Source organism: Meriones unguiculatus, chromosome 7 (genome assembly GCF_030254825.1).
Source record: "Meriones unguiculatus strain TT.TT164.6M chromosome 7, Bangor_MerUng_6.1, whole genome shotgun sequence".
Lineage (NCBI taxonomy): Eukaryota > Metazoa > Chordata > Mammalia > Rodentia > Muridae > Meriones > Meriones unguiculatus.
This window is the reverse complement of record NC_083355.1, coordinates 76,509,346-76,535,169: the sequence shown is the minus strand read 5'-3', so window position 1 is coordinate 76,535,169 and position 25,824 is coordinate 76,509,346. Positions and strand designations below refer to the sequence as shown.

The 25,824-nt window shown below is 43.2% G+C and overlaps 2 protein-coding genes across 3 annotated transcripts in view; both read left to right on the top strand.

Annotated features, from left to right (window-relative positions):
* The window catches only part of Pole2 (DNA polymerase epsilon 2, accessory subunit), a 29,300-nt gene extending 18,319 nt beyond the window's left edge, over positions 1–10,981 (top strand). The window contains exons 11-19 of one of the 2 annotated variants that reach the window (XM_060387569.1): positions 1,044–1,216; positions 1,812–1,901; positions 2,211–2,265; positions 3,124–3,180; positions 3,274–3,351; positions 4,626–4,734; positions 5,221–5,397; positions 9,575–9,642; positions 10,876–10,981. In XM_060387569.1, coding sequence (XP_060243552.1) covers positions 1,044–1,216; positions 1,812–1,901; positions 2,211–2,265; positions 3,124–3,180; positions 3,274–3,351; positions 4,626–4,734; positions 5,221–5,397; positions 9,575–9,642; positions 10,876–10,894 — 826 coding nt within the window. In that variant the 3' untranslated portion in view covers positions 10,895–10,981. Of the gene's footprint in view, positions 1–1,043; positions 1,217–1,811; positions 1,902–2,210; positions 2,266–3,120; positions 3,181–3,273; positions 3,352–4,625; positions 4,735–5,220; positions 5,398–9,574; positions 9,643–10,875 lie in introns of both variants that reach the window. The other variant, XM_021650933.2, reaches the window with a different exon arrangement.
* A 4,621-nt stretch (positions 10,982–15,602) lies between these two features.
* On the top strand, positions 15,603–24,877 carry Dnaaf2 (dynein axonemal assembly factor 2). The gene is made up of 3 exons (XM_021650925.2): positions 15,603–17,471; positions 21,015–21,158; positions 23,530–24,877. The coding sequence occupies exons 1-3, from the start codon at positions 15,687–15,689 to the stop codon at positions 24,028–24,030; spliced, it is 2,430 nt and encodes an 809-aa protein (XP_021506600.1). The 5' UTR covers positions 15,603–15,686; the 3' UTR covers positions 24,031–24,877.
* Positions 24,878–25,824: the final 947 nt, after the last annotated feature.

Sequence of the window (25,824 nt, the reverse complement as noted above, 5' to 3'; positions counted from 1 at the left end):
CATTCACATACACACACACACACACACACACACACACACACACACAAATAAAATTTTTAAACTGAAAAAAAAAAAGGAATATAAAGGCATAAAAAGAAAAGTGAATTTAATGAGCTGTGGTTCATATTATTTATGTATCAACATGAGTGGTAAATTCTCGTTATTTATGGCATCTAGTCCAGACCCCTGTAAATGTGCAGTGCTGTGTCTCTGTGGTTATGGACAGAACAATGAAGCATTTGAGCTGCCAGGCATTCGTGGCCCCAGCCAAGGTGGCTGGTGACAGTGCCCTCTTGTTTCATAGAGAAGGGGAAGTTGCAAGGAGCTAAAGCCGGGGGCCCGGGAGGGGAGCGAGTGAGCGGATATGAAAATTGCTCCTTTGGCACTGAAGTATACTGTTGCTTTCACCTTTCCTGAGGAGACCTGAACAAAGGTCTATTCACCCAGATAGGGCATCAGTGACAGCCCAAAGTATCAGTTGTACTGATATCTACCTGGTGAGACAATGGTTTTATTGAGCGTACAAGACCACAGGTGACCCCCCAGACGGCTGCATCACTGAAAGGTCTCACCCCAGTCTGGACCTCCCGTAGTAGCATAGACGAGTCCTTTCTCCCTGCCTCTCCCCAGTTCACTTTACACCCCCTGCATGTGCTGGGCACCTCCCAGGACTGTGGAGCTGGCGCTTGAGAGCATACAGCAGTGAGCAGAGCAGCTGGGATCTCCAGTGAGGTTCTGTTAACTGTCCATCCTCTCCTTCTGTGAAGAATGCTGTAGGCCTCGTTGAGGGTCTCTTGACAGCCTCTGGTGGCTAGTCACAGCTGATCTAAAATGGAAGTGTGTGCTATGCCCTGGGACGGCTTTCAGAACGTGCACACCGGACAGCCAGTGTAGCCTATGTTCACGTGTGTGCTCTAAGCCATTTGCAGACAACGTATTTCACCTCGCCAATACTGTGTTGTTGCATGATCGTATCTGGCATGTGTTTGCTTTCTTGGTAAACAGAACATGGTATAGGAGATAACTGTGTTATAATTACATAGGGCGTACTATGGAAATATTAATTTTTTTGGAGGGCCTTCTAATGCATCAGTGAAGACTTCTGCAAAACTGAGACAGCTGGAAGATGAGAACAAGGACACCATGTTTGTGTTTGTATCTGATGTCTGGTTGGACCAAGTGCAAGTGTTGGAGAAGCTCCACATCATGTTTTCTGGTACTTATTGTCACCGTCGTTATTGTCACTGTCATCCTTGAACTGCTGTGAGAGATTGTGTTCTAAATGTTTGCCATGCTCTTGTGGTGGAGTGCATCTGTGGGCCCTTTCCCTGTCACCTGGGAGCCTGAGGTTGGGGATTTATTGAGCCATGATTAAAGGTCAGTCTGGGCAACATCGGAGGACCTTGTTTTAAAAAGAAACAAAACAAAACTACAATTCTCCCAGTTAAAGCTGGCCAGACACACTGATACGCACCTTTAATCTCATCACCTGGAAAGCCGAGGCAGGTAGATCTTTGTTAATTTCAGGCCAGCTAAGGATATATAGAGAGATCCTATCTCAAAAATAATTAACTGAGGCTGGAGAGATGGTTCAGTGGTTAAGAGCGCTGTCTGCCCTTCCAGACAGTTCCCAGCATCCATGTGGTAACTCACAACCATAGACACTGGGCGCTGTTGCCCTCTTCTGGCATGCAGGTGTGCATGCAACCAGAGCACTCATATACATAAAATAAAGAAATAAATCCTTTAAAAAAATTAACTAAATAAACAAAATTTTTAGTCTCGAAAAGTGATGTTCTTTTGTTCTCTAGGTTACTCACCGGCACCTCCAACCTGCTTTATTCTGTGTGGAAATTTTTCATCTGCACCGTATGGAAAAAATCAGGTTCAGGCTTTGAAAGGTATTGAGGATCTTGTTAATAGGAGTGTTTCTAAGTCAGGTGGGGTGGAGCACATCTTTAATCCCAGTACTTTTGAGGCAGAGACAGATGGATCTCTGTGAGTTTGAGGCTAGCCTGGTCTACTGAGAGTCCAGGACAGCCAGGACTACACAGAGAAACCTGTCTTAAAAAACAAAAACAAAAAATATTTAAGAGTGTTTTTATATTTGCCTAAACTATATTGACAAATTATATGTAATATTTTAATTTTATTAAAGAGATCTAATCAACTGTAACTTTAACAAATTAAATATCTTTTATAATTTTCAGATTCCCTAAAGTCTTTGGCAGACATAATATGTGAGTACCCGAGTATCCACCAAAGGTAAAGATCTCTATGGCTACCTTTTTTTTTTTTTTTTTTAAATGCATCATGAGGTTTATATCAATGATTGTAAAGAACTGTTTGTAGAAAGAAAAAGTTGAGAGTGTTAAAAGAGCCCTGGATAAAATCCTTTCATCATCACGTGGGTTACACTACTCTCAGGATTTAAAGTGAAACCTGTTTTGGAAGGGGGAGTAACAGTTTTATCCATAGTTTTTGGCGACACCACTTGTCCAGAGGTGGACCTTCAGTCTGATCAGCATTGGCCTATGTGCCTCTGTAAAGACAGATTAATCTGGGCCAGCAGGGTGACTCAGTGGGTGCAGGTGCTCTCTTCTAAGCCTGATAACTGAGTGTGATTCCTGACGCCCACATGAAGGAGAAAACCAACTCCCACAAGATGTTCTCTGAATTCCACATGTGTGTCACAGCAGACACAGGCCCATATATACACCCGCATACACATACGCGCGCACTTATAAAATTAAATGAGATTGAGTCCATCAGCCCCACCGGGGACAGTTAAAGCTCACTGAGTGACTGGACAGTGCAGCTGCAGGTCAGCAGGCAAGGCACTATCACTAACAGATAGTTTTAGACTGGAGACTTAGTAGTTTATTTAAATGTTTAAGGAAATGTGGACAGGCATGGTAGCACCCCAGTACTGAGGAGACTCAGGCAAGAGGATGGCGTATTTAAGGCTGGCCTAGACTGTATAGCAAGCCCTCTACTCAGAAATCAAAAACCAAAACAAAACAGGCAGCCCGTGACTTGGTTGAGGGCAGTGACTTAGTGTTGGCTCCTGGTGGGGGGCACACTGTTGTTTTTAATGGCTGCCATTGGCTTTTTATGCAGTAGCCGTTTTGTGTTTGTGCCTGGCCCGGAGGACCCTGGATTTGGCTCCATTTTACCAAGGTAATCTTTGCTCACATTTCTTTTTTTTTTTTGGACAGTCAAGAGAGTTGTGTAAAATGTATAAACACATTCTACCCCACGCCGTCTTTCTAGGCCACCGCTCTCGGAGAGCATCACGAAGGAGTTCAGACAAAGGGTTCCGCTCTCAGTGTTCACCACCAACCCCTGCAGGTGAGTAGGTCAGGAGAGCATTCTGTGTTCAGCTTCTTTCCCCTCACCCAAAAGCTGTTCTTGTAATTTATTTCTGAATTCAACTGCCTTAGAGGGTATGTAAAAAGAAAACTTGATTTTAATTACATTCAAATATTTAACCAATAGAGGATGTGTGTGTTGGCAACAGTATCTCCAGCTTCCTCAGGAGGCCCATACTTGTGGGTATAGATGGCCACTGTCACCTCCCTCAGATGTCTGATAGATAAATGAGCACTCCGATCCTCCCCAAGCGCCATCTCTCACCTGTCTGGGGCCTTCCCCTTATCTTTGCAGTTACTCAGACCATAACTGTAGAGGTTTCCTTACACACAGCTCTTGAGGTAGCCCTGTCATCTTCAGAATGCTGAATCTGGTCACCTTTCACCTCTGTGACCTTCGATCTTCTCTAGTTTGGATCAGTAGCCTCTAAAATGGCCTCTGGTTTCTGCTCCTTCTCCTGTGTCGTCCGTTCTCTATACAAGAAAGCATATCATGTCGTCCTCCTGTCTTGAAAGATGGGCTCCCTCTTCCTTGCTGTGGTAGCCATGCCCTGCCTGCATGGCCTGCCCTGCTACTACTTTGATTTCCTTTCCCCAATGACTTCATCCACACCAGCCTCTGTACCCCCAGCATGCAAGGCAGATTCAAGTCTTAGGCCCTGTGTTCTGCCTCTTCCTCCTGCCTTCAGTGCCCCTCTTCCAGATGCCTTGGCTGCTGGTCCATTTCAAGCTTGTGCTCAGGTCACTGTGCCTGATGACCCTTCCCTGCTTTAATCCTGTCTTAGTACCCTAGCCTTCCGTACGCTCTGTGATCCCTCTTCACCATTCTCTTTTTCCCCAGCGTACATCATCGTCATGTCTGTTTAATTTCTCTGCCTTCCTCCCCCATCAGAATGTAAAGTGCATATATTTTTCTTCTGTTATGTTCACTTATCATTTGAATAGTATTGGGCACATATTAAGAGCTAAGAACAGGGCTGGGAGCACATCTCAGTGGTTTAATGTTTCCATAGGAAATGTAAAGGGCTAGGGCTGTACACACACACACACACACACACACACACACACACACACACACACACACAGAACTCAGTAAATAACTGATGGGGGAACAGATAAGATACACTGCCTGAATCTCTGCTGTGGTGACCATTGAGAAGTACAGTGAGGTTTCCTTCATATTTTATGACTGTTTACCTTTAAAATTATCTTTTTCCTGAGGAAGTCAAATTTTCAACTCTTGCTTTATTTCAGAATTCAGTATTGTACACAAGAAATTATTATCTTTCGTGAAGACTTAGTGAATAAAATGTGTAGAAACTGTGTCCGTTTTCCTAGTAGCAATTTGGATATTCCTACTCATGTAAGTAGCCTTCTCTGATAAATTACCTTTTGTTTTATATCTGTTTATTTTATGAATTTGTGTATAGGCGTGTTTTACCTGTATGTAGGGTTGTATACCGTGTGTGTGCCTGATGGCTTTATAGCCCAGGCTGTCCTCAGATATATGGCAATACTCCTGTGTCAGCCTCCTGATTGGTGGGAGTACAGATTACCAAACCTGGGTGCTTTTTTTTTTTTAATTGAGCTGAATTAGTAAATGAGCTTATTATATGTACAGCTGATTCAAAATGACCAAAAGGGTCAGTGTTCTGATATAAGTGAAAACTTAGATTTTTTTCCCCCCTAAAATTTCTAAGAGCAATGGTTATTGATGTTCTGTGATTCAAGGCTTCCTTGATTCACAAATATTCTAGGTCGTCATGGAAATTAACCATTTCATTCACTTGTTTCACTGTTATTACCTTCACGGATGAACCATTTGGCTTGGTTTTGTGTTCTGTTGTAGTTCATAAAGACCATCCTATCTCAAGGACACCTGACTCCTCTCCCTCTGTATGTGTGCCCCGTCTACTGGGCATATGACCACGCTTTGAGAGTGTACCCCGTGCCTGATCTTCTGGTCATTGCAGACAAGTATGACCCTTTCACCGTGACCAACACAGAGTGCCTCTGCATAAACCCCGTAAGGCTGTGGTGGGTGGTCAGGGGTACAGTGTGGTGTGTGTAGGTGTGGGGCCGGGGGTATACCACGGTGAGAATCCATTCTCCTTCTACCATGTGGGGCCCAGAGCTGGAGCTCCGGTCAACGTGGTCGGCAGCCCAGTACCTTACCCACCAAGCCACCTCGATCCTACAGTACATTTTAATGACTTTATGTAGAGAATAAAATCATCATTGCAGTAAAACATATAGTCAAACACTGATATAATTGGTATACATAGATTCTTAAACTCTCCGTATGTGCTGTAATCATAAAGTACTGTCAATTTATAAAATAGCAAGCAGACCAAAACATAAAACCAAATGAGTAGTTTTCTATTCAGAGTAGCAAAGTCACATCTTTGGGAACTGCTTTCAGGTCCTGTCACCATTTTCTTTAACCTTGTTGATGGTGCTTTTCTTTTGAGAATTGTGACTTGTAGAAACTGCCCAAATGTCCTAGTGAATGAAGTTTCATTGATTTTTATCTAGAACCTTACAACTACTCTAGAATAGTCAAGCTGCTTTAGTACCTGAAAATATGATTGACTTGAGGACTTAGAAAATATGTACCATACAAGTAATTATATAAACACAGTTTATGTTAACAATATTCCCCCTTCCCCATTTTGTTTTTTTTTTTTTTTTTTGAAACAGGGTTTGTGTAGCACTGATGTTCTGAAACTCACTCTGTAGACCACACTGGCCTTGAACTCACAGAGATCTGTCTGCCTCTGCAGTTCTAGGATTAAAGGCATGCAAGTGCTGCCACCACTACCTAGCCAAAATATTTCCTTCCCCTTCCCCTTCCCCTTCCCCTTCCCCTTCCCCTTCCCCTTCCCCTTCCCCTTCCCCTTCCCCTTCTCCTTCTCCTTTTCCTTTTCCTTTTCCTGGCTGGCCTCGAACTCGTAGAGATCCACTTGCTTTTGCTTCTGCCTCCCAAGCTTAGGATTAAAGGCATATGCTAACACTGCCAGGCTTCATAGTATTTTCTTTTTTCAAAGATTTATTTGTTTATTATTTATACAGTATATAGTATTCTGCTTGCATGTGTGCCTGTAAGCCAGAAGAGGGCACCAGATCATAATATAGATGGTTATGAGCCACCATGTGGTTGCTGGGAATTGAACGCAGGACCTTTGGAAGAACAAGTGCTCTTAACCTCTGAGCCATCTCTCCAGCCCCCCATAGTATTTTCTTTACTAGTGATGTTTGTCTGTTTGTCTATCCATCTATCATCTAGGTATGTATGTATGTATATATCATCTATCTATCTATCTATCTATCTATCTATCTATCTATCTATCTGCAGGGTCTTATTGTGAAGCCCTGAAACTCTATATAGACCAGGCTAGCCTTGAACCCAGAGATCTGGCTGCCTTTGCTTCTGGAGTGCTGGAATTACCACATTTGGGCCCACGAGTGATTTTTAGTCTTCATGGTGATTCTTATGAATTTTAAATTTTAATACGTTTTTGTTTTTATCTGGGTCAGGTCTAGAATCGTTAAGGCTTGGATTGGTTATTACTTTGTCAAATGAACATTTTGTGTGGCTTTATCTACACATAAACTTTGGCACATTTGCATTGGCCCAAGGAATTCTTTGTTGTAGGGGCTATTCTAATATGCCCTGTACGAAGCTCAGCAGTATCCCTGAACCCCCACTAGATGCCACCACTTAAGGGACAATCTGTGGTTGAGAGTCATTCTCTAAGGGTCAGCATAATTAACTTGGCTTTTTTGCATGACATTCGTGGTCCAGTTTTTCTTTTAATTTATTATTTTATGTATATGAGTGCTCTATCTGCATGTATACCTGTACGCCAGAAGAAGGCACCAGATTTCATTATAGATGGTTGTGAGCCCCCATATGGTTACCTAGAATTGAACTTGGGACCTCTGGAGGAGCAGACAGTGCTCTTAACCACTGAGCCATCTCTCCAGCCCCAGGATTTTTTTTAAGATTTATTTATGCATATAAATGTTTTGTTTCTTATACCTATGTGCACCATGTACGTGCCTGGTGACCAAGGATGTCAGAAGGCCGCATTAGATTCCCTGGGTCTGGAGTTAATGGATGATTGTGAGCTGCCACGTGGGTGCTGGGAATTGAACCTTGGTCCTCTGCAAGAGCAGCCAGTGCTCCTAACAGCTGAGCCATTGCTCCATTCCCTCAGTATTTATTACATTCAAATAAACGAGGCTATTTCCTCATTGGGTACTCTCTTTTCATATTTGTCATATCTTTGGAAAATTTCTTAGTTGAAACTATATTAAAAGCAACTTACCAGTGAGTTTTCCCAATCTTTGATCTTGAAGTGTACAAGCAGCCACCTCCTACACCATTCATTCACCAGGTTTAAAACTTGGTTTTGATATTATGTAATTACTGTTTTATTTTCTTTTTTAAAGATTATTTTGTTTGTTTGTTTGTTGAGACAGGGATTCTCTGTGTAACCTTGGCTGTCCTGGACTTGCTTTGTAGACCAGGCTAGCCTCTAGCTAACAGAGATCCACCTGCCTCTGCCTCCCCATGTGCTGGGATTATAGGCATGTGCCACCACCGCCTGGCTTAACGATGATTCTTCTTATTTTTTAAGTTATATGTACGTGTCTGTGTATGGGTATGTGTATATGAGTAGAGGTGCCCACAGAGAACAAGGTGCTAGGTGCTCCTGAAGCTGGGGTGAGCCACCAGAGGTGCGTGTGGGAATTGCACTTGGATCCTCTGAAAGAGCAGTGTATGTGCTTAACTGCTGAGCCATCTTTCCAGCCCCATTTTTTTCTTTATCTCTCTTTAGTACTTAAGAGTACTGAGCTGTGGTCCAGCAAGTACTTCAGACAGGGCTTCAGACGGACTGAAAAACGGAGCCTCTGTGGTAACCTTAGAGCTTCATCTTAGATAATTGCATGTGGTTCTTGTTCAGTAGTGCTGGGAGCACACCAGAAATCTGTCAACCCGTCATTGCGGGGACGGCAGGGAAGCCTCCTTGAACATGTCTGTCTTCTATGCATGCTTAGTATTTTACAATACTATGTGTTTCCACACTGAGTTGAGCAGTGCCAAAGCATTTCTAGTGACATTTGTTGGCATAAAACTGGTCAACTTACAAGACGACTATCTATCTATCTATCTATCTATCTATCTATCTATCTATCTATCTATCGTAACCTTCTCTTTAAAGTAATGTGGAGTTTTCAGGATCCTGCTCGGGGTTTAAAAAATAAGACACGGAGACATCTATGTAGTTTAAGGCTGTTCGCCTAGCCTCTCATCTAACCTCTAACTTAACCCAACTTCTCCAGCATTGCGTCTCCACATGGTTCGCCATGCCTTCTTCCCAGCTCTGTCCAGTGTCTCTTCAGTCTTCCTCCTGTGTCTGTCTGCTAATTTTTCTGGATTTCTTTGGCTGGACCAGTTCCAAGCAGCTCTTTTATTGTTGTTGTTATGGTTAAATCTGTTTTCTTTTTTTTTTTTTTTAAGATTTATTTATTTTATTATGTAAACAATGTTCTGCCTTCATGTACACCTGAAAGCATCAGATCTCATCATAGATGGTTGTGAACCATCATTATAGGTGGTTGCTGGGAACTGAACTCAGGGCCTCTGGAAGAGTAAGCACTGCTCTTAACCTCTGAGCCATCTCTCCAGCCCCCAAGCAGCTCTTTATTTTACAAAAAGCCACACTCCTTAATGAACCAGTTGGCTTTGGGGCCTATGAGAACGAGAACTAGCAGCTTGCCTTTTTTTTCAGGCAGGCAAGGAAGCGACATTCACATACCCTACTAGCCTGGCACCAGCTCAATTAACACTTGAGAATACAGGGGCATACTTTTTCAGTCAGTAAATACAATGTTTGAGTCATCCCAACATAAAGAATATGCCAGAGTCTATTTTATAGTCACAACCTGTGATTGTTAAGTCATGACTAAGAAATGCGATTCTGTAAGACTGGTGGTGCATGCCTTTAATCCTAGCACTTGGGAGTCAAAAGCAGGTGGATCTCTTGAGTTTGAGGCCAGTCTGGTCTACAGTGCTAGTTCCAGGACAGTGAGGGTTAAACAGTGAAACCCTATCTCAAAAGAAAGAAAGAAATGTGATTATTAAACAATAGGGTTCATTTTATACAATTTACTTACGGACATTTTTATCTTTAAAGGGCTCTTTTCCAAGAAGTGGATTTGCATTCAAAGTTTTTTACCCTTCCAGTAAGACAGTAGAAGATAGGTAAGCATGCCTACAAAACCAGCAGGGGCTTTCTCTTGATTTTATATTGCTGAAAGTCACATTTGATATATTTAAATTTTCCTTGTATGTCTGCAGTGGCCTACTGGGAATGTGTTAGACTGAATAGTAGTCGTGCTAATTCTTGGTTGGTATTTTTCTGGTGAGGACAACTTTTTGAGTGGATTCTCGGGCTGGCTGTGTAGGTGAGCTAGTTCTCACAAGGCTGACACTTGAGGAGGTTTCATATTCTTCCAATAGGCCAGTCCTGCCCTCCACATGGCTTTCTCAAAGCCTGGGTAAACTGGCAGCAAAGTAGACAGAAGCTGGATGTGTGTAGTTCAAAGGTCTCAGGAAAGACCAAAATGACTGGTGATGAGAGTGGTGCTGGAAGACGCCATCAGAGCGCCTGAATCTGGACTTACAGGCAGCTGTGTGCTGATATGCGTGCTGGAAACTGAACTCTGGTCTGCAAGATCATCAAGTATGTTAAGCTATCTCTCCAACTAACAAACTACTTTTTTGGTTTTGTTGTTGTTTGAGGCAGCTGGGATTAAAGGCATGTGCCACTATACCCAGCTTTTGGAGTACTTTTTTTTTTTTTTAAAGGTTTTTCAAAACAGGGTTTCTGTGTAGCCTTGGCTGTCCTGGAGTTTGCTCTGTAGACCAGGCTATCCTCAAACTCACAGAGATCCGCCTGCCTCTGCCTCCCGAAGTGCTGGGCCTACAGGCATGAGCCATCACTGCACAGCTGGAGTACATAGTATTAAAGCCTACCCCTCCCCACATTTTATACTGCTATAGATTGAACTCAGGGTCTTAGACATACCAGGTGAGCGTTTTCCCAATTAGCTATAGCCCCACCTCTTGTATTTTTTAGGGTAGCCCAGGCTGAACTTGCAGTCATACCTCAGCCTCTGGAATAATGTGTGTATGTCACATCACACTCAGCTTTCATGTGTGTGTTTGTTCGAGCCATTCTTAGCTGGCTTAGAACTTACTGTGTAGCCCAGGCTGGTCTCAGCTTGTAGCAATTCTTCCTTTTTTTGAAGAGAATGCCTTTATGAAGATATATTCCTTTGGGAGAACAGGCTGGGCGTGAAGCACATTTTCAACGTTTCCTCTTGAATTTGCAACAATGTGAATGTATTGATTGACCTGTTTTTAAATGTAACTACAACTAAATATTAAGAAAAGAGCAATAACTTAATGCTTAATTTTATTTTTCTATTTCAGCAAACTTCAGGGCTTTTGAGACCGATGAGAACACATGAAATTAATTTTCTCATTTTTATCTTGTGTAATTTGTATATTAAATTGTAATAAAGTTATGATAACCCTAGAGTGTTCTACACAAAATATATTTCATGAAAATTCTTTATAAAACTTCAGAAAGTTTTATAGAGAAAGCAGTTCCTTTGCTGTCTTATATATATGTAGATATGTTTAAGAATTATTTAAAATTTTGTGAGTTATTTTAATCTAACTTTGGCTATTGACACCATAACAACTCTAATAATATATTAACTGTTTACTCACAAAATGTCTTCTTATAAGGTTGAGAAAAATCTGTTTTGGAGTATTGGTATATTTACTACATAATTGTCCATAATTGTCTTTTGGCATAGTTTTCAAACTTACAAAACATAAGGGTTTTGCTGCTTATGTTTTTGCTATGCTGAGGATCGAACCAGGACCTCACTCACTGTTAAGCAAGTACTCTACCATTGAGCTACACCCCATGCCCTATAGTTACTTGGAATTCTGTGTTTCACTTTTCTCTGCTGTTATAAAAATACCAAAGACAATAATTTACAATGAACAAAAACTTGAGTTTGGTAGTTAAGTCCAAGACAGAAGGGCAAAGAGACCGTCTCAAAAGGAGGAAACGGGCTGGGTGTTTAGCTCCATGGTAGAGAGCTCAGCTAGCTTGTACAAGGCCAGAGGTTCAAACCCAGTAAAACATCAAACTTGTCCTGAAATTTGAAGATATAACGGTGACTTAACTAGGTACCCAATCCTTGAGGATGTTTACTGAGCCTCGAAAGACCTCCCAGGACTCACCTGTCAGCCTTAGTTACCACTGCCACAAAGCTTTAAACCTTAAATGAAAAGGTATTTAAAAACTTGATCACGGCACTGGAGATGGCTCCGAGGTTATGCTCTTCCAGAGGTCCTGAGTTTAATCCCTGTGGCTCACAACCATTTATATATGAGATCTGGTGCTCTCATCTGGCATGCAGGTGTGTATGCAGACAGAACATTGTATACATAATAAAGAAAAATTATTTTTGAGATAGGCTTTCTCTGTGTAGCCCTGGCTATCCTAGAACTGGCTCTGTACATGAGGTAGCCTCAAACTCAGATCTGCTTAACTCAACCTCCAGAATGCTGAGATTAAAGGCAAGAAAATACATCTTTAAGTAAAAAATAATTTTTAATATTTGGGTACAAATCCAAGTTTCTTCTGTGTATATTTTTCTCCCGCAGAAGTATCTTGGGATCAGGCTTTACATGTTAAACATATTTCTCTCCCTCTGTACTATATGTATTCATTACATGATAAATTCTGGGTGCCCGGGAATCCAGTTCCACATGAGAAAAGCAGAGTTATAGGTTTCATGGAGCTCACCTTCAAATGAGGAAAACCAATCTACAACAGTACCAAAAAGGACCTATAGTAAAATATTTGACAGGGGCTAATTTTTGATGTTTGAAGGTGGGAGCATGCCAATGGGAATTAAGATGACATTTAAATTCTTAAGATTTGAGGGACTAGGAGTCAAGGGTGTTCTGCCATTAGGCTAAACTAGGGGGAGATAGATGGTGACTGCACAGTAGCTTAGAGGTCAAGAGACATGGGAAAAGAATTTGAGTGCTAGTCCATCAGAGGAAACAGTGGCATAAATCAGGTGGAGTTTCAAGGGCTAGTGAGGCAGTTTAGCAGCTTAAGCCCTTGCTGTGGACCTGACAACCTAACTGTGATCCCCTGCTGGGGATTATACATGGCAGGAGAAAATGGCTTTCCCCAAGTTATCCTGACCTACACTGGTATTCACTATAAGCAAACAAACAAATGCAGTAATAACTTTAAACTGATACCAAGACAACTGTGTGAAGAGAAATTGTAAGCCAGACTGGAAACAATTTATTATGGAAGCCTGCGATGGATATGGCAGCGCAGACCAGACACGGAACTCAAGATACTAGGGCCAAGGTAGGACTTGGTAGCTGAATGGCAGTAGAGGATAAGGTAAATAGTCAAGGATATTTAGGTTTTCAGCCTAAAAGCTGGAAAAGTGGTGTTATTTACTACGACTTGAGAGTCTCAGGGATTCACTGAGCTGCCTACCAAACAGGTGGAGAAATGCATGGGTCTCTTAAGTGGAAGTTTCTTCTTTTGAAGACTAAGTTGAGTCACGTCATGTTTTGCTAGAAGCTGTCTTGTAAGAGGGCATGTGATGTTTTGCTGGAGGCTGGCTTGTGAGAGGGCATGTGTTTTGTTGTGAGCCGTCTCATGCCGGGGAGTATGACTTGGTCAGCTGAGAACATCTGTGGGTGAACTCTGAGGAGAGAAGATAGATAGAGTCCACAGACAAAGAGACAGGACAGAGAGCAATGGTCCAGAGATGTCCTCCCGGCAATCCAACTGAGTCTTGCAGCTTTTGCTGACTTGTCGCAACCTTCTGAATGGTGCTGATTCAGGTTGTTGCTTTCCTTTGGATTGGACTGCTGGTATCCGGACAACGAAGAGTGGACTCATCCCCAGGAACTACTTCTAAGAAGGTCTACAACCCCCTTTACCTAATAATCTTTCTCCCCTGCCTCTGGTTAGTGGGTGGAGAGGAGGTTTAACCGTTTAAGAACCCTAAATACAGTAGGTTTGGTGAAAAATCCAAGTCTATAGGTCTCCAAGGGCTCAGTGGTCTGGTAGGAATGAAGGTTTCACCCCAAAGATCTATGAAGGCATTTTAATATTTTTAAGAGGTCTGGCTTTGAACTTGAGTTGCTTTCTCTTTCCTATGTGATAGATTATAGATGTACTTGAGTCACTGCACTTGGCTCAAGGTCTTTTTTTTTTTTTAAACAAATCTTGAAGCTTTTAAAATACAAGAAATAAATCCCCCATTATCAGTGTATATACCTCAATGAATCTTCACAAGCTGTGCACCCAATGGAACAATATACCAGGATTAAGAAAGGAGTCCACTCTAGATCACGCTTGTTCCTTCCCAGTCACAATGCTGTTTCTCCTAAAAAGAGCAAACACTAGTTTGGTATTTTTTACTGATACAGTTGTACAGCCCAGTTTCAAACAGTGAGATTTACTTAGCCAAGTTTTATTGATTATGTAGCGGAGCCCAACCATTATTTTGCATCTTGTTTCCTCTACATAACATTATATTAGAAGGTACTTGTAACTATTGCGCTGTACAGCTGATGTGTGGTAGATACATGCTATTAATTATCTAACTATGAGTGAGAATTAGGCTAGTTTCTAGTACTTGAGGACTACCAATAATGCTGTTAAAAGTATATACACTCTAAGGGACTGGGTGGATAGGAATGCATATTCCTCTTCCAGAGGACCCAAGTTCAGTTCCCAGCACCACAGTAGGTAGCTATAAGCTACCTATACCAGCACAGAGATATGACTTACTCTTCTGGCCTTGGTGGGCACCTGCACTCCCTTGCACATACATAGACAATTAAAAATAAATCTTTAAATATGTATACAAACATCTAATACATAGTGATGTTTGTTAGATGTATACTTCAAAATGGAATTTTTTAAATTATATAAATTATGTTCAATAGTAATTTCTACAAGTGATTGGGCCATTATTTGTGAATTTTATTTATTTACTTATTTTGGATTTTCAAGACAAGGTTTCTCTGTGTAGCCTTGGCTGCCCTGGAACTCGCTCTGTAGACCAGGCTGGCCTTGATCTCAGAGATCTGCCTTCCTCTGCCTCTGCGTGCTGAGCTACTACTCCTGCTGAGTACATGTATTTAATTTGTGAAAGAGATGGTGTAGTGGACATGAGGCGCCATCCCAGTCTTAGGACATGTTACTTAAATTATAAGAGGAAGGCCTGCAGAAATGAAAGAACATATGACAGGCTTGGGATACAGCTCAGTGGGAAGAATGCTTGTCTTGTAGGTGGCAGGTCCTGGGTTTGGTTCTGTGCACACACTCCCTCCTACAAGTTACTAGAGAAGCCTGGAAACGCTCTTGTGATTGCAGCAATGGCAGTGTAAACTGTGCTAAATGCTGCACACGCAAAACTGATCGGGGACCGAACAGCTATCAATCGACCATACTCCCGGACCTGGGCGTGTGGTCAGCGATTGAGCTCATGCTACTGCTATGAGGTCCTGGGTCCCCCTCCTAGCCCTATAACAAAACAAAAATTCTACAGTCTGCTGGCATAAAATCCCATTACAGTACTACCAGATATGCTGCTTTGGTCCATTTTGGAGCTTATATTCTGTTACAGATTACACAGTCAATCTAAGAATATGTGTTTTTATTTGTTTTAATGTGCAGTTTTAGTTCTGTTCTTAGTTCTTAGTCTGTCATTTTACTACTTGAGTTATGAGATCCTATATTTACATTATGAGGAGTGAACAGATTTCCTGTATTTACCGGGCTTTGGGATTTGTTTTTGGAGAGTCCATCTTTTGCCCCAAAGTTTCTGCAGGACACCTATAAGGTGGAATACATGAACATGGAAAGAACAAAAATTAAATGTTGATTTTGAAAAGTGAAAAAGGGCCAGATAAAGTTAGGACTGTGAGTTGTAGCCTGTCAAAAACCTGCAGCAGGCACGGTAGTGTCTGCTTGGTTTGAAGAAACAGGAGTCTATTTCTCGCTTTTCCACGCGATCACTGCCCCGCCTCCCAGGTGTTACTATGGCAACTAGGCACGCGCTGCCCTGCTCCCCGGCCGGCCGTTACCTTCCTGGGCCGGTCACTTCTGGTGACTGTGAAGGGCATCCTAGGAACTCCTTCATCCGTCAGGGCGACGGGCCGCGTGGGGCACCATGGCCAAGGCGGCGGCCTCCTCTGCACTGGAGGACTTAGATCTGAGCGGAGAGGAGGTGCAGCGGTTCACCTCGGCCTTTCAGGACCCGGAGTTCCGCCGAATGTTCACCGAGTACGCTGCGGAGATCACGGACCCTGAGAACCGGCGGCGCTACGAGGAGGAGATCACGGCGCTGGAGCGGGAGCGCGGGGTGGACGTGAGGTTCGTGCACCCAGAGCCGGGCCACGTGCTGCGTACCAGCCTGGACGGGGAGCAGCGCTGCTTCGTGAACGTGTGCTGCAACTCGCTGGTGGGCGCGCCCAGCAGCCGGCCGGCGGGCCGGGGCGGCACGGCAGCAGGCAGCCACTGGTCCCTGCCCTACAGCCTGGCCCCGGGCCGCCAGTATGCGGGGCGCGAGGCCCACTACACCGTCTACGACGTGGTCTTCCATCCCGAAGCGCTGGCGCTGGCCCGGAGCCACGAGCGCTTCCGAGAAATGCTGGACGCCACGGCCCTGGATGCGGTGGAGCGGCAGTTCGGCGTCAAGCTGGACCGCCGGAACGCCAAGACCCTCAAGATCAAGTACAAGGGGACACCCGAGGCCGCCGTGCTCCGCACGCCCCTCCCCGGGGGCGTCCCCGGCCGGCCCGAGGGGGAGCCGCTGAGTCTCCTCCCGGACCCACCCTACCCGTACCGCTACCCCGCGGCGGCGGAGAGCACGGCCCGCTCGCCCGCGTCCCCGGCCCCCGAGGCCCCGCAGCGGCCCGAGCCCACCGAGCCGCGCTGCAGCGTGGTGCAGCGCCACCACGTGGACCTGCAGGACTACCGCTGCTCGCGCGACGCGGCCCCCAGCACGGTGCCGCACGAGCTGGTGGTCACCATCGAGCTGCCGCTGCTGCGCTCAGCGGAGCGCGCGGAGCTGGAGGTGAAGGGGAAGCTGCTGTGCCTGGACTCCCGGAGCCCCGACTACCGGCTGCGGCTCCCGCTGCCGTACCCGGTGGACGACGGCCGCGGCAAAGCGCAGTACAACAAGGCGCGGCGGCAGCTGGTGGTAACGCTGCCCGTGGCGCTGGCCGCGGCGCGCCGGGACTTCCGGGAGACGCCGGAAGAGCCCGCCGAAGACGCCGGAAGTGAGAGCGGATCCTGCACTTCCGCGGCGGACCTGGACGCGGCGCGGGAAGAGTCTGCGGGCGGGACCGGCGGGGAGGAGAGCTGCGCCGCGGATCGCGGGGTTGGAGACGCCGAAGGGGAGCTCGTTCCCGAGCCGGCGCGAGGCGTCGGTGGGGACTCGGTGGCGCCCCTGGGCCTCGGGGAAGGGGCTGCTCCTGGGGACCGAAGCCTTCCCTGCAGCGAATTCCCGGGCCGCGACGCCGAATCCCCTGCGGGCAGACCGGGATTGTACGGAGACCTCTGTGCCCAGGCGAGTGTGGCGCAGGAGGGGACCCGCTACGACCCCCCGGGCCCCGCCATGGGTGGCCCTGGGACCGAGAGCGTTGAACCGCTGTGCCCTCCTTTACAGTGTAACCAGGACGAAGACTCCTTGACTTTGCTCATTCAGGTGCCTGGGATTCAGCCGCAAAGCCTTGACGGGGATCTGAGCCCCCTCCGTTACAAACTGTGCTTCTGCACACAGAACTCGGGTTATTCCTTCACTTTGCAGTTTGCTCCCGAGAATAAGTTGGGTACCAAAGAACCCGAGCTCAGCATTTCTTTAAACAATGCCGTGGTGGTACTGGCAAAATCTCCAGAGAGCCGCGGACATTGGCGAGAGTGGTATTGCGGCTTGAACGACGATTCCTTGGAGGTAACCGTCTCCGCTATTTGAAAAAACCCACATTATAATAAACGAGTATGTTCTGTTTATCCATATTCGCGTTAAGTGCGTTCTCAAGGTGAAGTTTGCACGTATTCTATCCTGAAGGATGCACTGAAAGTCTTCAAAGTTGCCCGTAATGTCCACCGACTTAGACTAGAGAAGATCGGATTTTAGTGATTCCTAGACCTCTGGAATTGTATGCAAAAAAAAAAAAAAAAAAAAAAAATTGAGAGTTCTGTCTCTCCTGAGAAAAGGATAATAACGTTAGTCGTTCCCAAAAAGGGTTTAGGTCCCCAAAGCACCCCAGAGTGGTCATTTTTTAATTTAGGAAATCGCTTTCTTCTGAGTTTAGAAATTTGTGCAAGTAATGATAAATCTGCGTCCTGTGCTAGGTTGCAGATTAAGCGTAGTTGTAGAGCACTCCCCTCTCCTAGCACAAGGCCTGTCTCCTTCCCTACATCCCATTTGGTTAGCTGCTGCGGCTTAACTTCAGCGAGGTTGCCCTCTGGTGGCTGCTGCAAATTACACAGAAAACTTCCGTCTGTTTTTAGTTGTCGTTAGGACCCCTAACTATTTGACTTATATTTGATAAAGTTCTGGGCAAACAAAATGACCGAGGCTACCCAAGAGAAAGAAAAACAACCGTTGTAGGATGAAGTTTTGGTGAACGACTCTGCGTTACCTGTTGTGCTTCTGTTTTGTTTTTGGGTTACGGAGGTTCTTGAGTTTCACATTCAGTACTCCACCGTGGTCGGTAAATACTGGGTGTGCGTGGGGGGAGAAGCTACTTTAAAACCTGAAGCTTTAAAGGACTTTGAAATCCATGAAAGAATAATCGATAGCCTGTTGCATGCCCGTAATCCCAGCATCCTGGAAGATGAGTGAGTTAATGTCTCACAAAAACAAATGAGTGTGTGCGTTGGGAGACTGGTGAAGAGGCAGAAGCGTAGAGGGTGCTGGCCTGGGGCCTCTCGGAGTCGAGTTGTCAGAGACAGTAATAGCTGCAGACTATTTGACCTGAGCTTCAGCCTGCCAGGGCAGTTCACTTCTGGGTCGCTTTCTAAATCAAAATGGAATTAAGGTAACTACATTTTGTATCCGTGAAGACTTTAATAGATTCATTATAATTAGGCCATTAATTATTACCTCAATAGGGCTAATAGGACCATAACACCCATCGTTCACTGTAATGTATCAAGCCCCGAGTAGCGGGCATAGTGATGTAAACCTGGACTCCCAACATTTGAGAGCCTGAGGCAGGAGGATTATGGATTTGAGGCTAGCCTGTTTGAGGCACAGTCTCAACGAAAATTGGGAATAGTGAGACATATAATAATTTTATTTCAATTATTTTCTATGAAAGTAGTCATAGAGAGACTTTTCAAGTCTGGCTTTCAAGGCCAGAATTGTCACTTTACACATGTAGTAACTAAGGGATTCTTAAATGTTTTAGGGCCAGTGAATGAATTCAGCAACTTTTATAATAATATCAGTCATTAGAATGAGTGTGGCTTTTCTGTAGTTTAATGGTACCATTTCCATACAAGTATTTCCTTGGATTAGCTAAAAATCCAAAGTATTTGTCAGATCTTTTAGAGTGAGGAAAAGGTAAAAAATAAAGATAATAATTTTGAGAAGTGTGAGCCTTAGAAATGCTTTTGGTGGCATGTTTCTGTAATATCCAGACCATAAGATTCTTGAGCTGCAAGTAATAGCAAGGCAAACTGCTCTGAATATAAAATTCTTCTAATTCATTGGTTCACTTCCAAATTCAAATGCTATTTAATCAAAGAGAACTTGAAACTTATCTCTGATTTTGTCCCTCTCTTTGGACCACATAATAATCTTTATTTTGTAATTATAATATTTACTTACATAAAAGCACAGAAGAAAATAATCTTATTTGGGGTAACAGTGAATTGATCTTATAAATTAAATAATTTTAAATTGGTTAAATGGTTATTCCTCATTTGACATGAATATAAACAAACTATATTGTGTTTGGATTTGGGTGATAGTGATGTTTAAAGTTTCTAGTAATAGTTGAGAAATCTGTTATTGTCTTAAAAATCTACTTCATTTTAAATAACTATATACACATAGCACACTAAGATATTTCATTTTTTTGATATTTCAATTCTTAAAACTAAAATATATGGTGACCTGATTTTTTTTAATTTTACTTATCTATTTTATGTATATGAATGCTCTGTCTACATGTACACCTACATGCCAGAAGAGGACATCAGATCTCAATATAGATGTTGGGAATTGAACTCACTCAATTCCTCCTATGGAAGAGCAGCCAAGTGCTACTCTGTAGCCCCTTGAAAAGCCCACACGTGTTTCTCAGTGTGTTCTCAGTGTGTCTCCTTGTGAGTGTTTCTCTCTCTTTATCTAAATTAGAACTCTCTTTGTAGATCAGTCTGGCCTTGTCTTTTGTTCTTTTGCCTCCTGAGCACTATGAGTAAAGATGTGGGATGCTGTGCCCAGCACTGAGGGCCTTACTTTCCATTATCCTTGTTCTTAAAGTCACTATTAAAATACCTTTGCTAGAGCTGGGTGTGGTGTCACATGCCTGTAATTTCATCACCAGAGAGGCAGAGGCAGGTGGATCTTGACTTCAAGGTCAGCCTGGTCTACAAACCGAGTCCAGGACAGCCAAGGCTACATAGAGAAACCCTGTCTTAAAAAACAAAACAATCTTTGCTAAACCTGACATTGCTTCAAAAAATTAAATAGAATGTATTCTTTTAAATATTGTAATTGCTTACAGAACTTTTTCTGTATTTTGCTTGTTGCATTTTGTTTGAGACACAGGCTCTGAGGTGGTTTAAGCTGTCCTTGAATTCCTGTGTAGCTCAAGGTTACCCTGAACTTTTGATCTTCCTGCCTCTACTTCCCAAGTGCTGGAAAGACAGGTTTGTGTCACTCTGTCCAGTTTACACAGTCAAGAACTTAGCAGGTATATTTGAACCGATCCAGCTGTATGTTTTTTAGCTGGTTTTTAGGGATTATTAGAAGACTGGACTCTTAGAGCTGGGATTGCCTTTGCAGCCGTGAAGTGCGAATTCCTAAGGACTATCTGGAGGCACCAGGTGGTGTGATGTGTGCCCAATCCCAGCACTTGGGGGGGGGGGGACAGAAGGGACATCTGCAGCACACAGAGGCTGGCCTGGGCCACCTCTAACGCTACATATATGTAGGGAAAAAGAAAAATTGTATTTTGTAAGACCATCCTGGTAAGGAAAGCACATCTCTATTTTCCCAAGTAAATTTAGGAAAGATCAAGACTTCCTTTTCTTTTTCTTTCTCTTTTTAGGTGGCTCTCATGATTACATGTTTTTCATAGTAATTATATTCTGGACAATACTAGATTTCCTCTTTACACAACAGCACTTAGTGTTGGTGGGATAAGCATTTAAAAATCTGTAACAATGAGCTTTGTGAGAACTTTTATGAGCTGCGTTTAGTATGACTGTTAAGTGTGACCTGTAAGATAAATTTTTTTTTTTCCTCTTTTTACTTTAGGAAAGATTGTTTGTCAGTGAGGAAAATGTTGATGAGTTTCTAGACGAGGTCCTGTGCTCCCCATTGAAGCAGGCAAGGCCTCTAGCCCCGCCACTGATTGAAGTTCTTCAGGTTACTGATGAGCAGATTCAGATCCATGCAGAGGTAAGATTTTGGTGGGCATTAAAGAAGAGTGACTAGGGCTGGAGAGATGGCTCAGAGGTTAAGAACACTGGCTGTTCTTCCAGAGGTCCTGAGTTCAATTCCCAGCAATGATATGGTGGCTCATAACCATCTATAATGAGATTTGGTATGCAGGCAGAATGCCATATAAATAATAAATAAATCTTTAAAAAAAAAAAAGAGTGACTAATGGCAAGATTATGTCAAAGGGACTATTGGACAAATGACTACAGTTCAATTCTTGGCAGTAGAACTTGAAACAGCAAGTATATAATGCCAGGGCAGAGTGATGGCAAGACTTCTGTCTGCGTGTCTACTATGTGATTAAAAACTTCACTATTTTCATATTAAAGATTAGTCCATTGTTATGAACAACCTTGGGGATAGAACATCAGGTGAATCTAACATTCTTCTAAACAGTAGTTGAACTTCAAATGAACCTTGGAATCAGAATTTTGCATTTAAACAAATTTAGTGATTTGTCTTGCTGTTATTTGAAAGCCAAGAGTCTTACATCCTGGATAATATTTATAGAAGCACCACAGCAAAAGCATCTTAAGGCTCACACATTTCAAAAGACATCCATCATGACCTTACTGCTAAAAAAAAAAAAAAAAAGGCACCAAAAGACAATTTAGTTTGTTAGCCAATCCAAGAAAAATACTTATATGGGAGCAACTTCTGCATATGTACTGTGTCACACATGTGTATGAATGTTTTGCTTCATGTATGTCTGTGTACCATATGTGTGCCTGGTGCCCATGGAGGCTAGAAGAAAGCATCAAATCCCCTGGAATTAGCATTACAGACAGCTGTGAATGCCATGTGGGTGCTGAGAATTGAATCCATGTGCTCTGGAAAAGTAGCTACTGACCCTGCTCTCCATCCCCTAAATTAAAAAATAGTAAGTAAACTTAAATCTGATTTTTAGAAGGATAGAATGTTTTTAATCTCACAGTAGTTCTCCAGCTATGCATATATGTCTTTAGAAAGATTTTGCATAGATAAGTATTTTTCAGCTTTCAAATCTGAAAACTCTATCATACAATGTACTCATTGTTTTTAGCTAAGCTTTAAGTTTGGTCATCCTTATGGCCTTCAGCATTGGGCAAAACAGTGTAGGGACCAGCACTCCTGGCCTAAGAAAGGTTGAGAAACTTCAGCAGTGCCCTTGCAGTAACTGAAGTGTTTATAGGCCATCTTTAAAAGTTTGCTTCTTTTATTGTGAAGGAGATTTTAAGAGTAACTTATTTTCATGATGTAATTGTCATCTCCAAGCCTGTCTGCCAACCTACGCCTAGTTCTGAAAGCTTCTAGCCTCCATAAAATCTAATCTAGGCTTAGAATGTTTTCAGCCTCTAAGATTGACCCTTTCTACTCAACCTTTCTAACTCTTTCTGAAGGCTGGCTGGTTGGTTCAACACAGCTGTTCTGGCTCAAACTCCTCACCAAGATGACTGATTCAACCTGGCTTCTCCCATTTCTCACTGAATTGCTCTGCTTGGCCCCAAACTTAACTCTAGCAATCTGTTCTAATCTGGCTCCTCGTTCTCTGGCTCATTCTATCTTCACTTGTGTCTAGCTTGTTCTTTCTCTGCACGATAGACAGTTGTACAACTGTCCTGGTAAAACTGCCTCAGAATTCCATGAACTGCACTGCCACAAACTCAGCTCCACTGCACTGCCTCTCAACTCACTGACTCAAACCAAACCGCCTGAACAGAACTTGACTGGAATTGCATGCCTCTGTCTCTTGGGTGCTAGGATGAAAGTACCACCTCGTATAAAGATCATTATTTTATGTGTGTACGTGTTTTCTTTGCATGTATACAAGTGTGCTGTGTGTGTTACCTACCATATGGATTCTGGGAAATGAACCTGCTCCTCTCAGCAGGTTCTCTTAGCTGCTTAACCATCTTCCCAGTGCTAAAATAATTCAATTCAAAAGACAATTGAAGCTGGTTTGTAGTTGAGATGGTCAGTAAGTACAGGTGCTTGCTGTGCAAGCCTGGTGAACTGAATTTGAAACCCATGTAAAGGTGAAAGAAGAAAACTACCTCCAGAAAATTGTCCTTCACCTCTGAACACCCCTCCGCCAAGCTATACACCCTTCCTGCTGCACACACACAGTAAAGGCTCTCACTGCCGAGCTTGATATGTTTGAGCCTAGCACCTGTGTGGTAAAAGGTGAGAACCCAAATGCCTGTAAATTGCCTTCTGACCTTTCTATATATGCTGTATCATGCATGAACACACATACATACATACACAAAATATTTTAAAATATGATTTTCAGATTGTTATGATTCAGTTTCTGTTGTTTCAGACTAATTTGCTATTTCTTTTGATACAGTTGCAAGAATGCAGTGATCCTGATGGGCTTCAAGGAAAGGAACAAGGAGTCAAAGAAGGATGTCCTGAAAGTGAAAAGGAAGACACCGAACATTTCACCACCTCTACAGCTGATTCCAATTCATCTGTAGCAGTTGAGGCACTAAAAATAAGCACTTACAGTTCAGCTGTGGGCCTTCAACACAGTTGTCCTGACGGTCCTCACATGCTGCCTGGAAAACCTCAGGGACTGCTGGCAACAATGGATCCTGAATTAATAAAAGAAAGCAGTACTACCAACTCAGCCGAGGAAAACATAAAAGAGCCAGTAATAAGTAAGGAAAAAGAATTAGACGGAGATGACCTGTCTTCATTACCAAACAAAACTGTAGTTCAAAACATACCGGACTTTGACAGTATAAAAGAAACCAATATGGAGGATGGTAGTGTGCAAATTATTAGAGACCACACGACTCATTGTTCATTCAGTTTTCAGAATTCTTTGCTATATGATCTAGATTAATTTTATATTGTTTTGAAATTTAAATGTTGAGTAAGAGTAAAAATATTTGGGACCTAAAATAGCTTCTTTGTGCTTTTAACTATAAAATGATTGTATAAACATTTACAGTTGATTCTTGTGGGGAGGCTAGCAGCCTGTAATCCCAACTAGCCCTGGAGACCTGATGGTCAGTTTAGGTCAGGCCCAGCTACGAGTTAGAGGCCAACCTGGACTACAGGACAACAACAAAGACTGGGGCCAGGCGTGGTGGCGCAGGCCTGTAATCCCAGCACTTAGGGAGGCAAAGGCAGGTAGCTCTCTGTTTGAGGCCAGCCTGGTCTACAAATTGAGTCCAGGACAGCCAGGGCTACACAGAGAAACCCTGCCTTGAAAAACCAAAAAACAAATGAACAAAGCCTGTAGATACTTTTTTTAACAGTTTCCTTAATTATAGAAACTGTAATTTTTTTTTCTAATAGAAATATTTTTCTCAAGGACAGTTTCTTTTTTGTTTGTTTGTTTTTATTTATTTGCAAACATATGGGCCACAACATGCATATGGAGGTCAGAGGACAATATATGTCTCAGGCATTAAATGCAAGTCATCAGCCTAAGTGGGAAGGTCTTTACCCACTGAGCCATACCTCTGGCCCCAGTTTGGTGAGACAGAGGTTGGTTCTGTGCTCGCTCTGTCGCCTGGCCTACCCTCTAACTTGTAAGCAGTCTTCCTGCCTCAGTTTCTGAGTGCTAGGACTGCTGGCATGCCCCAGTACACTGGGCTCTGAAAATAGACCATTGTGCTGCAAGTATGTACTGGCTTTTGTGTTCAGTTTTTCAATATTACTTTATTAAAGTTTCAAAATAAATATTCACTGAGTTGTTTGTCTTAAATTCTCAATAATTCAATTAACTGAAATATGAACATATGGGAGGAATACATTCCTAAAATTTATTCATATCTAAGTGGGATATATTTATGGTGAAAATGAATTTCTAAGAGGGGAAAGAACTCTATAATAGATGTAGGTGTTGTTTTTTTTTTTTTTTAATCTAGTTATTTTTGCACCAATCATGTATTCTCATATAAGTCTGTCATATATTTGAGTTGAGATAATTTGGGGTATGGTTGGATGGCTCAGCAGATAAAGATACTTGCTGGCAAGCCTGAGAACCTGAGTTGAATACCTGGTACTTGCATGAGGAAAGAAGAGAATGTACTTCTGTAAGTTTACCCTGACCCCTACACTTACTGTGGCACACAAACAACACACAGATAAAAATGAAATTAAAAATACATCTTCAAGCTGGGTGTGGCGATTCATGCCTTAGTCCCAGTACTCTGCAGGTGGTCTGTGAATATGAGGAGAGGTCTACAGAGTGAGTTCCAGGACTGTTAGGGCTGTAGAGAAAACCTGTCAAATGATCTGGGGGGGAAAAAATCCTTTTGTGCCTGGAGAGATGGCTGAGCAGTTTAGAGAACTTAGTGCTTTGGCAGAGGACATGGGTTCCATTCCCACCACCCACATGATAGCTCATGACCATCCTAACTCCAGGTTCAGAGGATCTGACGCCCTCTTCTAGCCTATGTGAGCAGCAGGTGCATGTGAACATACATGTAGGCAAAACATTAATATACATTACAGACTTTTTTCTTTTCTCGAAACAGGTTTTTTCTATGTATCTTTGGCTGTCCTGGACTCACTCTGTAAACCAGGCTGGCCTCAAACTCGCAGAGCTCTGCCTGCCTCTGCCTCCCAATTGCTGGGATTAAAGATTTATTACCTGGCACATTTAAAAATTTTAAGCTCATCATTT